We start from the raw sequence: 17,206 nt of genomic DNA, 5'->3' as shown, positions 1-17,206 counted from the left end.
TGAGTATACGGGGGCCTTGCACTAATACTCACTCCAATCACAAAGTAGGACTAGATTGAGAAGGGTAAAATTCTAGATACTTTTCAAAATAAAAGTCTGAGAATGTGGTTTGAGTTTGTCTTCACTGCCTACCTTCTGATGCACTAAAATAAAATGCGGTGGAATCAATTGCCTAACAAGTCCATGATAAAGCCGAGAAATTTGAACCAGGGTTAGGTAAGAAAACAATATGCTAATCTTTGAACGTCTCACACGGTGCTGTCCAACCTATCATGTGGCACAACAGCGATCCGACTCTACCACGAAGAGCGTTAAACAGAGAAGCATCCAGTAGACCAAGTGGATCTCTACGAGAGCTGCATGACGGTTGCTCTTGTCAGATGAGAGCAAAGCTGCAGAAGATTACATCTGATGAAGAACTAACACTGCACTGCACCCTGCCACATTAAAAACATATTGGTGGCAGCATCATACTGTTTTCATGCTGTTCTTCAGCAGTGTTAGTCAGAATTGAAGGGAAGATGAGGAGAAATAAACCACACACAGTAGATGCTGAAATACAGTAAAAATATACACATAGAAATCTGTGCATCAGATATTTACAAACTCTGTGTGGCAATTGTACCTCATGCACACAATGTTTTCTGTTTATGTGTCAGGTAATTGGATGTTACCATGGATACTCAGCTTCCAGAAAGCTTTTTCTGCAGAAAAAAACAAACAAAAAAACATCCCAAAACAAATGTTGTTTTCCTTAAGTGTCTGTAAGCACACAAATGTCTTCGTACTGCACAACTACAACGAGGTCAACTGTTTTAATATTACAGCACAGAGTACATTACAGTAAGAATGTTCTGTCTTGTTTTCCCACAGAGGCTTTATTAAATAAAACCCAGTTTTGAAAATAGCCTTTCCTAAAATGAGTTTCTGAACTTTGTGAAACAGCTTCATTGATTATTCAAGCTCTCAGTCAATCTCAGTAATAATATGCATCATAGCGTGTTTCATTATTTCTTTTTTGTTTAACTATGGAAAACAGAATGTCTTGAATATTTTAATAGGATTTCAGCTCTGAAATGTTCACAAAATCGCCGGAGGGCTTGTTGAACGATTAAATTCTGTCCTTCCCATGCAGTGTGACACACAACGTGGTTTGCAGAGCTAAGGAAGACAACAGCAACTCAAATGAATGCATATCTTTTATTCATTAGCTAACTACTAAATAAAATGGCACACTGTAGATATTTTAATCCCACAAATTCCTAGTTGCACTTTGTTTTTCCAGATAGAGACATGAGGTTTTTTTTTTTTTTTTGCCTTCAAAGACAAAGCAAGTTTGCAATGAAAATGCTGATGATGTGTTCTATTTACAGAGGCTGACACAGAAAAATCACTGTTTTGTATGAAAATCAAACAAAGCAAACAGGCAAACAAGAGAAGTTGGAATAAGAACCAGAGACTGACCCAGTTTCCTCTTCGTAATTTAAACATTTGCAAATATTCACACAACAGTCACATTTAATTCTAGCATGTTTAGATTAGTAGTATGTATAGTCTTAATAGGGACCAAAAAACAATTGCATATTGTCAGTAATAACCACATAGTGAATAAAAAAATCTTTACAAATTTCTGGTATGTACAGTAAACACATTTTATTACACTGTTGCATTGTAAAAAATAACATTAACCCAAATTAGGGATGTCCGAACTTTCTGTCATTTATAAAGCATCATTTGATTTAAATTTTTTGCTTCTAATGATATATTTGGCTCTCCACATTCAACCATAGTCTTAAAAAAATCATATATTGTACTTGCTAAATAAACTTTAATGCAGAGAAGTTTACAAAAGTGCCAGGCTAATATTAACATGTGTACTCTGCCTTAATATGTGATTTGGCTAAAAATATATGTTTCATAGTAATTCCACCCAACAGTAGAATTACTGTTGGGTGGAATTCCACTGTTGGGATATGAAGCAGTAATTATCCTGCTTTATAAACTAATAACTTTGCTTTGAATGTCTCAAATTTAATGACAACTGTTTCAGCTGATGTTCACTAGTCAGACAATTACATTTGAGTACTGCAAAGACTAGGTCACATGACACAAGCCATGTTTACAACAAACTGTCATGCGAATTTTGAGCAAACCTTTGAGATGACACAAAAAGTAAAAAAAAAAAAGAATGAATGAAAGAAATAGAATGCGAAATAGGCATGTTTCCATCTGCACTTTTGGAGAAAATCAACCAGGCTATGCAAAGTTTAAATTGTCAAATGTTGACATTATGCAACATTAAGTTGCAAACTAGCATTCGCCACATATCTCAGAAAAATTAAGATTTTCAGGAATTTTATGCTATCGGCAAGTTAACATTTTTCTCTCATGTCATCTTGTATTGGTGACGTTACATGCTGTACAGAGAGATAGAGAAATAAATGTAATTTTAATAATAAAAACAGTGGGGACAAAAATGCCTCTCACATGCCATCTATACACAACATATATCGAATTAAATCTAATGTACCTTGTCCTGATAAAGCTGGACATTGTGAATAACATCAGCTTTAATCCTAATACGCACATTAGACTGGATCAAAAGCAACACACACGTTTTCAGGTTGTGTAAGGATTGGATGTTAAAAAAAATCAGCTTAATTTTGTCATATTTTTGCCTGAATTACACAGGTTTTGCAATACACCCCAATACCTGGCAAGGAAAGAATATGATGACTGCTTTAGATGGCTACTCGAAAACCAAGATTTTTCAGGTCAATAAAGTGCTGTGCTATTTTTCAAGATATAAACCTCCAAACCGCATTTGCAACAAGTAGACCTGGGATCAGCTCAGGACATCCCTAATATACTTTCCCTCAACACTACCTGAACCCCAATTTTTTTTTCTTTTCTTTTTTTGCTGCTTTGAACTAAAAAAGTTATAGCACACCACAAATTGAACAAACTTCTGACCTGATACAAATAAACATTGCATTTTGTACTGTTTTCACCACTTTCATTTTATAGCAGAATACTGACAAAAAAAGAAAAACATAAAAATATAGCTGTGCAGGTACATATCATGCATCAGCTGTGAATATTTGAGCACACTTGCTCTAATCAGAAAACAAGTAAATCCATGACAAAGTTGATACAAGAAAGGCAACAAATCAAGACATCCTCCTTGCTTAGCATCATGCTGCAATATAAAACTCGCTGTCATGCAGACACAGTGTAGAAACAGCATGTCTTCTGGTTGGCTGAGCCCTGGTGACAAGTTCAGTGCATTTGAGAAATAACTACGTATTTAACTCTCAGGGAAAGTCATATTTCTTGGCTTACTCTATTACCCCAGGACCTGATTAGACTACATTAAGACTGGATGATGTGCTTAGTTTCCTTTGAAGCAAGTCTTATGCATAGAAATAACTTTATCCGATTAACCAGTCATTTATTCAGATTTTCTATCAAACAGCTTAGTTGTTACGTGGGCTATAACGTCCCTCACTATAAAGACGCAAATGATTGAAGTAAAGGTGCCACATTTGAAGAGATGGCATCGTCGTCATAAAGGTTCGGTGGCAACTGAGAAATGAACAGATTGTCTGAGTGTCATCTATATCTATGCATAGTAAATAATTTGTAATGTAAAGTAACCCTTCTATCTGCATTTACCAGACCAAATCAGTGGCTATATGCATGTTTCTGTGTTGTGAATTTACAAAAGTGACATCATCATTGATCAGTAGAGTCAATAGTGCATTTTCTCATCTTCTATTAATAAAGAAAAGGAAATAAAATATATATAAAAAGGAGTTAGTTTTTTTTTCTAATATAAAAATAGTTGTTTAGCAGATGCTCACATATGCCTGAGGCCAATAAAATTTCTCTACATAAGAGGAATATTGAGACAGAGAATGAAATAGACCCAACTCCGAACAGCATACCAGTTAAACCAGTGACAGGTTTTCAGGAGGCAGGGTGCAACCAGGCCAAACAACCATGAACATACGCGCACGTTGATGGGCAATTTAAACTGTCCGATTTATTCCATTCAAATACTTTTGGTGTTTGGAAGAGAATATCTTCACCTGCACAGGGAGAAGATGCAAACAGCACACAGTAAGGTCCCGACCGAGATTTGAACCCAGGAATTTCTTGCTGCAAGGCAACACTGTGGACAACTGGGTCACTGTGCAGCTCTATACATGAACGTGCAAATGCAAATTTGTTTCAACCAGTTTTCAACCCAGTGCCATGGGTTGAAAACTGGCATTATGCACACAACGTGTCTTTCTGCTGTTCCCTGACATTTCAAACTCGAACGTATTTGCGAGCAACAGTAAAATCAACAATTGAGATGACTTTTATAGAAATGAAAAATACCGACTTGATTACTTACTTGATCTTTTTTTTTCATGCCTCAGAAGCAGGTGAAATTTCATAATTCTCAGCATTAACATGAAAAATTAATGACTTTGATTTGAAATACATCGATTTGTAACTTCATTTCAGTACATTAGACAACCTCTTTGAATTTTTTCGAGTTTTGCTTCATCTTTTTGTAAGTTAACAAGTGAAGTCTTTATTAAAAGATGTCCCTCTGCTTGCATGTACAGTGCAGGTCCTGAACAATAAACACTGAGGACAAACGTACAGAAGCCTTTAACTGCCTGAACTTGGAAATAAATTCAGAAGCAGTGTATCGTTAAAATGAGAACATTTTTGCATTTTAACAAGTTTTCCATCTCGCTATGACGTGAAAGTCTCACGTCACAATGACCTACTGCTGAATTTATTTCCCAGCTTTGGCGGTTAAATGCTACCAACTAAAGCAAACAAAGAAAATACTATGCTTGAGTTCTAGTTTGATGGGGAGTCAGGCTCAGGTGAATATTTCTATTTCAGTCTCTTGCAGAATTATTATTTTAAGATTCTCGTTTTATTTTTCCTATACACATTACAACCTGGTGTGTAAATAAATCTCTTTGCAGCCCTTTCTAAGCCTGAAACAAGACTCAACTGTTGGTCCAGATAATTTACTCAAATTCATTTACTTTCTATAACAGTAATTACAGTAAACACTGGTGTCCTTTCTTTGATGAGGTTGAGCTAACATATATAATTTCATCATCTAAATTATGCCAAACCTGACACTGACAAGGGGTCTTGTTGTGGGTCAGCAGCTATAGTTCATGCTTAGTCACACTGAGCAGACTTTTATTTTGTACTAAGCATTAAATGTGGTGTTATGGAATTACAGCTGCACAGCTGCACAAGAACTACAGGTAGTATAAATCAAACATTTAAACAGGGTTTTCGTTGCATATTTATCTTTTTATGCTTTTTTGTTTTTAGATTGCTTTGGTGTTGATTTAAGGACATTTTAAAATGGATGTACATTTATGTGTAATAAAGTTGCAGAAACTGCATTTGTACACATTTGCAGAACAGAAATAAAGACATCCGAACTGATACAAATTTTTGGTTACTAATCACAAGTGCAACAAGTATTGACTTAATCTAAAACATCTGCTGGTTGGGAAATAAAATGTTATCACCAGGAGGGTCTAAGTATACAAACGAGGCTAGTGTAATACTGTCATGGTACAGATAATCATTACATTTCTCCCACCTATCTGCTGGAGTGGAGACATTCACTGCATCCATAATTTATGTTTGTGGTAAAAATGAAGAATATTAATGTATTTCATATAATCGTTCTACAGTTAATCTTGAATGATACATTTTGATGAAGACTTGTGTATAAATCAAAATTTAACGTGAACTTCAATGCTTGATTTTCATACAAAAAAGTAAGAAAATTGGCAGAACAAGCTGCCTTATGTGTATCGCTGTCAAATAGCATAAGCTTATTTAGAGGTGAAGAACGTATCGTCTTCATGGCTCATTAATACTCATAAAATGCAGCCAATTTCAGAGTTAAAGCTCAGGCTCAAATTATTGTCAGTGATTCTCTTCAGGGTGAATTCAGTGAACGGGTGAGTCATAAGAGCCCTGAATCTGAGTTTTATGTTCATATTTGCACACTCAAACTCAACTGCAAACCACACTGGACTGAAGTGTTAAGTGGCGCTTCAAAATGAATAATTGGCCTCTTGAATCACTCGCTCTGTAAAGCATAATTCCCAGAAAAAAGCATTTAATATCTTGCACTGAAGTTTGCGGAGTTGAGAAAATTGTCCCTTTTTTAAAATTTCAAGTAGGATACCACACATGTGCGTCCGCACTGATCATTGCGAGGACAGGTGTTTTAAAACTGTGTGAATGTAGTTCGTTTTTCCAGAACCTCGAGGTAATCTGGATCAAGGTGAAGCTTTGCTTTCAGTTCCCAGTACTCGCTCCTGTTGGGTTCCACATAAACAGAACTCGGCGTTGTACAATACAGTATTGTCTGTTGTATTCTGTCTGGTTGCACATATTGATGCCTTGCATCAAAGTCTGAGGTATACTGATTTGATGAGTGCGCACCATGTCTGCAAGGTAACGTGTTGCTGTGGCGTCTGTTCTTGTCGGGTTCGAGTACGTCTCTATAGTAGCACGGATTGTCTCGGTAAGGGGTGGATGGCTTGTTAAGAGGCTCTGGAGTGGTGGCGCTGTACTCCGAGCTTATCACATTATTGGCTGCCTCTTCATCGAGGTTACCCAGAAAGGCGCTGCTTAACTCGTCAAAGTCTCTAAATCCATCCACTGATTTGCTGTCCATGGGGGTTTGTGCAGCAGTTCTGCATGTGGCTTCAGTAGGAGGTGGGATATACTCATATACATGCCCAGCTGATGTTCTTACTTTGGGAATGGATGCCTTTTTGTAAAGGCCATACTCCATGTTGAGAGAGCTAATGCAAGCATTCATCGATTCATTCTGCTCACTTTGACTCTTCTGGCGTCTCTTTTTTGTAGCCACAAACAGTCCCGCAGCCACAAACACAGACACAATAAATAAGAGGAGAAGGGCAAGAATCATTACAGATAAAGGAATAGTGTTGAGCTGAGTGTCGGAATCTAAAGATGTTTCTATAGTGATAGTGCTCCCCGGAAAGGATTCCTCGGAGGGCGGAATCATAGAAGCAAGTATATCAGAGTTATTAGGGCAGAAATTAGTCGTCTTAATGTATCTCATATCTTCCCCAGCCAGCTTCTTGGGGGAGCCACAGATGACGTTGTTTACAACTGTGCCCATGCTGAGCAGCTCCAGCCACATCTTCAGGTCTAGTATATTGCACGAGCAATCCCAGGGATTCTCGTATAAATCGACTTGAACAAGGGCTGTTAATTGATCAAGTACACCCCTGACAGGAAGATACCGCAAGTGGTTGTTACGAAGATTTAGTCTAGCTAATGTCAAGCCATTAAAAGTGCCTTCGGGCAAAGTTTTCAAGAGATTATTGTTTAAAAAAAGAAGCTGAAGTTTTGGGACATGTTGAAAAGTGTCCGCAGTTACTTCTTTAATGACGTTGTACTCTAAATATAAGAACTGCAGGCTCTCTAGTCCATAAAACATATTGGATCTAAGATGGTCAATCAAATTCCCATTAAGGTACAGTCTTCGCAGATTTGTCAAATCGCCAAAAGCTCTATCATTTACCCGAGCTATCCTATTGTTACCAAGATGAAGCAAATCTAATCCAGTTGCCTCAATAAAGTCTGAGCGATGCACCACAGGGATGTAGTTCCCTGTCAGATACATCTTTTTGGGGTTATATGGTTTAGGGTTCAGATCAGAGATCTGTTCAATCTTTCTCTCCTGGCAGTTCACATTCAACCCAAGGTCTGAAATCTGGAGATTGCAGGTGCAGGCAGCTGGGCAATCTAAAGGCACTGGAGATTTGGTCTGATATGACACAATTTGACCATAATTCTGTGGCTTGTTGGACGGGACACGGGCGGTGGGTTTTGATTTCAATTTGGCTAACTGACGAGGTCCCTTGGTCGGTCTCGATGAAGATCTCGCGATGCCAGATGCGGTGAAGGAGGCGCCAACAGCTGGAGTGGTCCTGTAGTATGCGTCAATGCCCAAATGAGGGGGAGGTGGCATCTCATACTCAGCAATGGCTCTCCTTGGGCACAGCTCTTGCTTCGAAACTTCGTCAAGGTCTCTTCCATGAAGCCGAAATGGGAACTCACAAACCACGTCCCCAACCAAGGCTGTGTACGAAATGCTTTCCAGCCAGGTCTTCAGAGCAATCAACTCACAGGAGCAGTTCCACGGATTCTCCTCCAGCTGTAACTCCACGACACTGTTCATGTGCTCCAGCAGACCAACGTAGGGAAGCACTTTGAGCTGATTCCCTCGTAGGTCTAAATGAGTCAATGGTACAAACTGAAAAAGGTTTACAGGCAGGCTAGATATTAAATTGTCATTCAGAATCAAGACCTCCAGATGTCGAAGTCTGCTGAAGGCATTTTGCTCCACATGACTGATGTAATTATAATCAATCTGTAAATACTTCAGACTTTCAAGGCCATGGAAAAACTCTTCCTTCAAGGCATCGATTTTGTTATTATTGAGATGTAATCGTTTTAATCCCTGCAGTCCATTAAAAGCTCCAGCTTTAACTTCTGATATTTCATTATTTCCAAGATTTAATATTGTAAGTCCTTTGTACTCAGCAAAATCATTGGTAGAAAGCTTTGTCAAAAGATTCCCAGTAAGGAGTAGTTGATACTGGGAGAAGAGCACTGGGCTTATGTCAGAGAGTCTTGCAATTCCTCGGCTTTCACAGCTCACAGTAAGCATCCCTTCTCTTTCCTCACAGGCGCACAGCTCTTGACAGATTTCCCCATAATGGCCAGACATTTCAACGGTGCACACTGACGTTGCACCGAGCAAAACATATGGAATCCAAAGCTGCATTTTCCTGCAAATAATGGCCAAACTTGCAGTCCTGCTAAGGTATCCTCAGTGTCATCTAGAATAAAAAAACAAAACAAAACAAAAACACATCGTAATGCGAATCTCACAGCAACTCTCACATCAGAAAGCTCACGAGTCAAGATTTTCTCCTACAATCAAGAAACTTTACTCTGAATTGAAAGGAACTTCTTCAAGCAGTGCAAAGGAAAGAAAAAAAAAAAAGCAAAGCGAGGTCAGAGCAACTACTAAGAACAAAACAAATGTCTGTGTAGAGAAGCCATATTGCATTTGCTTGCTGAAATGTGAAAAAGCAATTAAAACACAAAACACAAGCTTTCAATTGAACCATATACCTCAATTACGGCAGATTAACAGAAATTTAGCGTCTTACATCCAATACAGACACCCAGCATCATTTTCCCTCCAACTCCAGCTGGAAATACATACCTCACGCACATTGAAGAAGATGTAGGGTCTTTCCTGGGTGCTTCAGCGCATCTTTTTTATTTTTAATCCTTCGAAGCGAAACAGAAATAGGGATGTAGACGCAGCCGTCGTCACTAATGCACAGGAGAGGATGAAAGAAACGCTGATCAACCATAACTGCCAAATGCTTCTCTTTCAGCTCGCTGTGCCGGAGGAGACACGGCAGCGATGCTCGGTAACTAAGTTGCTGCTCTCTCTCTCTCTCTCTCTCTCTCTCTCTCTCTCTCTCTCTCTCTCTCTCTCTCTCTTTCTCTCTCTCTCTCTCTTTCCCTGTCTCTCTTTTTCTCTCTTCCTCTCTCTGGACGCGCACAAACACGCTGCCTCTCACTCGGTGGTCGAGAGGATGTCAAGTCATTTCATGCACAAAAAAATCAGCTCAGTGGAGCATCATGCAGAGATGCACCCCCATCTAAATTCACCCTCCACCGTCACCCATTCCTCAACCACCCCCCAAAAGATGTTGACCTACCTACCAGCAAGAAGTCTGCCAAATATATCAATGATTTAAAGTCTGAGGCGTGCTTCCTGCGTCGGAAACAACGCATCTTGGTTATTCATGCAGAAACCAAACCCAAAACAAAAGAAGAAGAAGAAAAAAAACGCCCTGCCAACGCCAAGTTGCATCAGCTCTTCATATAATCTGCCAGACCTGGAATAAGAAATGCCTGCAGGGGGGAGATAGCGATGCAGCCTGAAAGAAAAAAAAAGGATAACAGTGTCACTGTCTGTCTCTTTGGAGACATGAATCGATTACATCTTTTCCACCATCACTCTGGTTCTTCCTTCCCATAGCTTGTGGATCTGGACTAATCCAAAGTAAACTGATATAAGGTGCTGTTGTAACTTCTTTCTTTCTACTTTACACGTAGAAAGAATATTATGAATATTATATATTCTGTTTTTAATATTCATATAATAGGAATAATAATAAAAACAATAGTTATTATTACTATTATCATTACGTTTAATCACAATAACAATAGCTAGTCTGAATCGACTAGATCAATTAATTAGATTCTGCTTTTAATACATTGCAACGTTGTTGCCTGTAGGCACCTAACTTAACAGCTCCATTGACCGTAGTATATATTTTAAATCTTTAAGTGAAATTGTTATTTAATTGAAAACCAAGGAAAAAGTGTGCAAACAACAAATAATCACACCAAAGAATGGAGAACTATCCATCCATTCATTTTCTTGCACCCTTGTCAGGACGGGAGGGTTGCTGGTGCCCATCTCCAGCTAATGTTCCGGGTGAGAGGCAGGGTTCACCCTGGACAGGTTGCCAGTCTGTCGCAGAGACACACAGGACACACAACCATGCACACACACACTCACACCTAGGGGCAATTTAGACAGACCAATTAACCTCACAGTCATGTTTTTGGACTGTGGGAGGAAACCGGAGTACCCGGAGAAAACCCACGCATGCACAGGGAGAACATGCAAACTCCATGCAGAAATACACTGGGCTGGGAATCGAACCCAGAACCTTCTTGCTGCAAGGCAACAGCTCTACCAACTGCGCCACTGTGCAGCACCGAATGGATAATTAATTGCACAATATTAATTTACTGCTAGAGTAAACGTATCCAGTGTTTATATGAGACCAGTGACTAGTTGCGTTTCCATTAACCATAAAATTGTGCAAATTAAAAGTATGAAAAGAAGTTTGTCTAATGGAAACAACAAAAAACCCCTCCCCCCCTACTTTTTTGATAATAAGTTCCTTCGCTGGGATGAGGTGGTTTGTCAGCCGTATCAAAGTAGGTGTAGTCTGCAAAACTGCAATGGAAATACTTTGTTCGCATCACACGAGGATAATCTATTATTATTTATTATTATTTAATTTAATTAATTAATAAATTTAATTATTATTTAATTATTTCTCAGACACCATTACTTGATTTTGTATTTAAACAATTAGACTTCAAAAATTGGAAACATTAGTTTCTTAGATTTCTGCAACATATGATCTAATTTGAAGGGTAACGACTCAGTATTTTCTATGTGTCACTGTTTTCATCACTATTGTTTATTTTGCATTAATAGACAACAAGGGTGTTTTATTAGAAAGGTGACGTAAATCTTTGTATACTGAACCTCCCCAAAAGAAAGCATTGCCCTTCAAGCTAAATTCCTCTGGAGCCACATTTGAACTTCACTAGGATTAATGTTGCGCTTGAAAGGCGGTTTATAAATAAACATTACTTACTTACCTCCTAGGGTAAAAATAATACATTAAATTTGCAACACAGTGACAGTCCAAACTGAAATGCACTTTGGTTGTAAGTCAAACAAATAGAAATAAAACAATATAACATTATTTATGATACAATGTAAAATGTAGTCATAATGCATTACAAATGTTGATTTTATTAAAGGGAAACTTACTTGAAATATGGAAATAGCTAAAAGAAAGGGACTACACTTAGTTGTCTTTAAAAAAAAATAAAAAAAAGAAGTCAGCAGAAGATTCAGCACTCTTTGCTTTCTACAAAGAGTCAGTTCACTCGGCAACCTATAGGTCAGACAATCACGCATGCAAGCACTCTCACCTGAGGGTCATTTCAAGTGTTTAAATAATCTAGCATGTAGATTAAAACTGTCGATTCATCCACCCACTGATCTCTCCAAGGTTGCCGGAGCACTGAAGCCTGTCTCCAGCAATCTTTATGTGAGCGGCTAAAGACTTATTATCTGCTAAAATAATTAGATAAAACGTATTTTATTTTATTTTAAGCTGTTGCAACAGCAACATGACATACAGAAAAGAGACAACATAAGTAAGACTGCAATAAAATGTAAATTTTTATACAGTAAAATAGTGTTCTCCAAAAATGTATATACCATACAAACATACTGCAGTCTGATGCTCAATCCAGTACTTTGGATGATGCAATTGGATATGATTATAGCTAAGTTTATTTGGAATGTATGTGTGATTTAATGTGTGACTGACGTGACTCTTTTTGTAAATTGCCTTGAGACGACATGTGTTGTGAATTGGCACTTTGTAAATAAACCGAATTGAAATGCATTGAGTCAGAAGAACAAAAGATAGCCCTTTGGTGCTTCCTGTGACATAAGTAGAATTCAGCAGCATCAAATCCCTATGTTATTATTATTATCATCACTGATTACTTTCAAGAAGGGCTTATGTATATGGAGTAGACTGCAGCTATAAAGTTCAACAAATGCATAACCAATGTGATAATTAGCTATTTGGATTAATCCGAATGTGCTAAATGGGAGATTACAATAATTAAAAGCTTTGCTTAAAAAAAAAAATAAAAAAATCTTAACAGTGTGTGTGTTTACTCTAAAAGGTAAACTGAGTCATAGTGTGTGAGTCATTGTCCACCCTGTGAGCTTGTTTTTCAGTCAGCCCTAATGAAAACCAAACAGTTATGGAATAGGCTTTCAGGCATAATCAGTGTTAATTATTTAAATGCTTCTGATCTGAACTGTAGACACATGATGCATACTAAATATTTTGTTAGTTCAGTAATACAGCAAATGATAAAGAAATACACACACACGCACACACACATACAAAAAAAAACTAACAAAAAAGCACTACCTGTCTGGCACTTTTTATCTGGATGGGTTAGCACTGAGGCAGAAACATGTCAAGTATCATTGCATACTGCTGTGTCCTCATGGAGCTGTATCCATCATACTCTCCACTTGGCTCTTGCTCACATGGGATGAGAGCAGGCGCATCAGGGACACTGCCTGTGGCTCATGCTAAAGAGTATGACGGCGGCATTCAGTGTGCATGCAATTCATTTTTGCTTCTGTTTCCACTGCCTTCAGAGGTTTTCTTCCTCAGTGTGGGCCTTTATCGCTCACTAAGCCTATCCCTATAACTCTATTTCTGCATAAATTAGCATTTATGTTTTAGAAAAGTATAAGTATGATAAGATATGATTTTATCTCATTGCAGTCAAATATCAGCCACTCTGCTTAGTTTTTTTTATTGCCCAATTTTAATTTGCTTATTTTCATTCCATTTTTGATCCCGCTTATGTTTGCTTCTCTTGCAGTATTACAATAAATCTTCATCCCTGGTCAAAACGTGCAGCAGGAATATGAGGCGATGCATGATACGAGCTTCATTTAGTATCTCTCTAAGTCTTCCATGACACTGAACATAATCTTTCACCAACTGGGAGCAGAAAGTAGTGTGCTGCACAAACACACAGGCAGCATGCACACATGCACTAATGCACACATGTAGCAAGTGAATGAGGGAAAATGATGATGACTAACAATTATGTGTTCCAAGGTCAGACATACACAAATGGAGTTGGAGCCATGCCACAGTGGATGATGGGTAGCTCTTCTGATTTATTCTCTATGTAGATGGCACATTGCAGTTTGTCATGTGCGTCCAGCTGCAGCATCCCAATAAAACGCTCTGCCACCGTCTACCAGGAGGGCTCTGACTGGCCTTTGTTGCATTAGTTCTTATGCAACATGGGAAATTTGGATACAAGGACATCTGTATAAATTAGAATAGAAATCGATAAGTTAACTCATTTTAGTAAATTAGCTGAAAAATGGAAGCCTTTATTAATTCTCTCAGCACAGTGATATTTTTCAATCTGAAAACCTTGCTGATTATGGTTGACAGTTAGTGGGAATTCCAAAACGTTGTTTCTCAGAATCGTGGGATATTAAAATAAAGAGAAAACAAAAAGGGATTGCAATTATAGAAATATGATTCCAGTGAAAAGCATGCCCATGCAGTAAATTTTGGTTGGGGCTGTTTTTGATGAATTAGTGTGTATTTGCTGCATGGCATGCATAGGATCAGCCTGTGGCGCTGCTTTGATAGCAGGTTTTATCTTGTCATTGTTATTGGACCCACTGCCTCCAGCCTTCTTCTTAAAAATGAAAAATAAAATCTCTAATTGGATAAGGCCTGCTGAGTTTGAACAGTGATGTGGTCGTCATTGAACCAGGTGATGTTTCTTTCAGCAGTACTGGCAGAAACCAAGTCCAGTTGGAAAATATTCATTAACTTAGAGCATGGATTTCAAAGAGGAACATTTCTCATAAAAGGTATCTTTAAAAATAAGCAGGTATTAAACATACTTTCCGTTAAATACATACATTTCTGTAATATATTTTATCTTTGGTCTGATGTAATATCCATCCATCCATTGTCTCTACCAGCTGTAAGGTGTCTGGGGGGCTGCAGCCTTATTCCAGCGGTCATTGGGGGTAAAATGGGGTGCACCTTGAACAGATCGCCAGTCTGATGTAACTTTCTAATTCTAAGTGTCATCTTTTCATTAGTTGTAGGTAGAAATCTTCATAACGAACAAAAATAAATGTTTGAAAAAACATCTGTCTGTGTGTAATGAATCCATAAAATGTGTTTTATTTTATAAACTGAATTAACTTTTCCATAATATACAAATTTCTTCAGTATCTGTTAATATAAAGCTTGTCATTGGAGGGAATCATAAAGTGAGCCAAAATGTTCTTGTGATTTTATTTCACATTGGATTCCAAGCATCTTGGATTATCATGTACTTCTTCCTCCAGACATTTGGCCCTTGTTTTTTTTTGTTTGTTTTTTTAACAAAATTTATACATTGTTTTCATCTGAAAAGTGTTTGGGCCACTCAGCAACAGTCCAGTCTTCTCTGCTCAGCCTTGGTTAGAGGCGTTTGATATTTTCTCTGGTTCAGTATTGTTAACACAAGGAATGTGACAGTTTAACCCTCCCTCCTGGATAAGTCTCTGTGTAGTTACTCTTTGACTCCATTGACGACTGAAACCTTGTGAAACCTTCACAAACTGTTGATTTGGCTTTGCCTTACAATCCTCACAAGTGTGCAGTTATCCCTGCTGTTTTTGCACCACTTTCTACCACACTCTTTCCTTCCTCTAGTCTTTCCATTACTATGCTTGGACTCAACACTTTGTGAAAAGGCAATTTATTTTTCAACCTTTTGTAGGGTGTCGATGGTTGTATGCTGGACAAGTATAAAGTCAGCAGTTTTCTCCATGATTGTACAGAACACATAATAGCATTTTTCCACTGAAAGATTTTGAATTCGTGTAGTTTAATATTCAGATTTTCAGGGAAACAACATTTTCCTGTCTTCGGGTTCCATTTTCTTTGAGTCTTAACCATGAAAATTAACTAAAACAAATGGTTAACATCAATAAATTTCAGAGCACACCATCCTTCGCGTTGTAGATGCTTTTTTCTTCCACTTAATATTGCGACTGCTAAAATGCAGAAAAAAGCTTGAGGGTTGCATGGTGATTTGAAGGCTTTAAATAATTAAATAAAATATATAATTACAGGTAAGGTATTAACGGGGCAGTATCGCGTAAAATCAACGTTTTTTTGAGCTTTACATCATGTTATAATGGTATAACCTCATAAAAAAATATACCTGGAGTGTTGCCTTGATTCTGTCATGCATGTTTGATAAAGCCTTTAATCTCCCAAGGCAACCATTCAGCTGTGCAAAATGCCTGTGGACCTCGCGCCTCCTTCGAGACCCAGCTCCTCCTCGGAGCTGCAGTTTCCAGGCTTCTGCCTCACAAAGCAGCCCTCTTCCTTTACAAATCACACAATTTATGAGGAATTGATTTTTAAATTTCCTCATCAATAAGTAATTGAAATATATCAAACAAACCAAATGCACAGAGGGAAGATTAGAAGAAAGGAATAAGCAACCTAAGCACAACAAACTATGTGGTCATTCATTTAGTGCATGAATGCAGTTAGAATTGCCTGTTGAGCTGAATTAATAAGATATATGGACATGTTGAAGAGATTCTAATCTAATGAGATGAACATGTATTATAACAATGCCTCTTTTCCCTACATAATTTGACTGGAATATTCAGTGGCGAATAATTAATCCACATTATTCAGTGCTTTACTAGGAACCTGCACACCATCCTAACAATGCTCTGTAGAGGCTGTTAAAAGTGTTTAACACACAGCAACAATCCAAGAGTGCAGAAAAAAGCCCATAAAAGGTTTTTAGAAAATCTATCAAACCTCGTCTATTATTAATAAAACTTTTCAACAATGTTTTTCTTTTGAATAGTGAGGGACATGTCAACGCTCCACTGAGATCTATGCACTTAAAGGAGACTTGACAGATTAAACACCAGCCCACCTCGGAGACAATTTAGTCTGTCATTGCAGGGACAAATTAGCTCCTTGTTGAGCTCACTGGAGGACGTTTTTTTATTTTTTGGCAAGAAGCTTCTCACATGAGACTTGAAAAGGCCACCACGAAACTAGTGACAAGAAACTGCGGGGCTCAAAGGAAGAGTGCTGCGGACGGACTGACACTCTGCATGATCATTAGATAATAAACCGAGGCCAGACTAAGTGACAGGGCCAATAACAGACAGGGCATGGAAATTATTTTGTGGATGCAAGGACTAGCAGCAAGCGGTCTGAACTGAAGCTTCTGAGGAAAGCTCAGGCCTCCCTCGGGGAGGCAAGGGAGAAAATATGTTGGCAATGTTGTCAGCTATCATGAATGACATCTCATAACCTCCATATAGACCCCTCGGTCCTGAAGGCAGATCTTGGTTTGGCAGTCAGCGTTTATAAGCTATTATAAAAGCCACACACAGCATGTTGTTTCCCACTTGAACACAGTAACGGCAGCGCTGCCTACGTCTGTACAGATTTAGGATATATATTACACTCAATTTCTACCCCTTAAACTTTTGTAAAGAAAAAAAAAAGAAAAAAAAAGTATTCAGGTTTATTTAGTTAAATTTTTTAATTTCTGTAAAGTCAAGCAAGCTCTCTTTCTTCCTATTTTTTTCAACTACATAAAACTTTAT

The 17,206-nt window shown here is 38.1% G+C and overlaps 1 protein-coding gene across 3 annotated transcripts; it reads right to left on the bottom strand.

The window, feature by feature from the left end:
* Nucleotides 1-1,181: 1,181 nt before the first annotated feature.
* On the bottom strand, nucleotides 1,182-10,173 carry slitrk5b (SLIT and NTRK-like family, member 5b). Of its 3 annotated transcripts, none has more exons than XM_017303030.2 (3): nucleotides 9,831-10,173; nucleotides 9,323-9,435; nucleotides 1,182-8,930 (listed from the first exon to the last, which is right to left on the bottom strand). In XM_017303030.2, exon 3 carries the CDS (start codon nucleotides 8,873-8,875, stop codon nucleotides 6,275-6,277), a length of 2,601 nt encoding a protein of 866 aa, XP_017158519.1. In that variant the 5' UTR covers nucleotides 8,876-8,930; nucleotides 9,323-9,435; nucleotides 9,831-10,173; the 3' UTR covers nucleotides 1,182-6,274. The 3 variants fall into 3 exon arrangements, with proteins under 3 accessions (XP_017158519.1, XP_017158515.1, XP_008398436.1); XM_017303026.2 differs by having other exon boundaries at nucleotides 9,835-10,173; XM_008400214.3 differs by lacking the exon at nucleotides 9,831-10,173 and having other exon boundaries at nucleotides 9,332-9,798.
* Between the last annotated feature and the right edge of the window lie 7,033 nt (nucleotides 10,174-17,206).

This window comes from Poecilia reticulata, chromosome 2 (genome assembly GCF_904066995.2).
Source record: "Poecilia reticulata chromosome 2, P_reticulata-male-v2, whole genome shotgun sequence".
Lineage (NCBI taxonomy): Eukaryota > Metazoa > Chordata > Actinopteri > Cyprinodontiformes > Poeciliidae > Poecilia > Poecilia reticulata.
The sequence above is the reverse complement of the archived record's forward strand: the minus strand, read 5'-3'. Positions and strand labels throughout refer to the sequence as shown.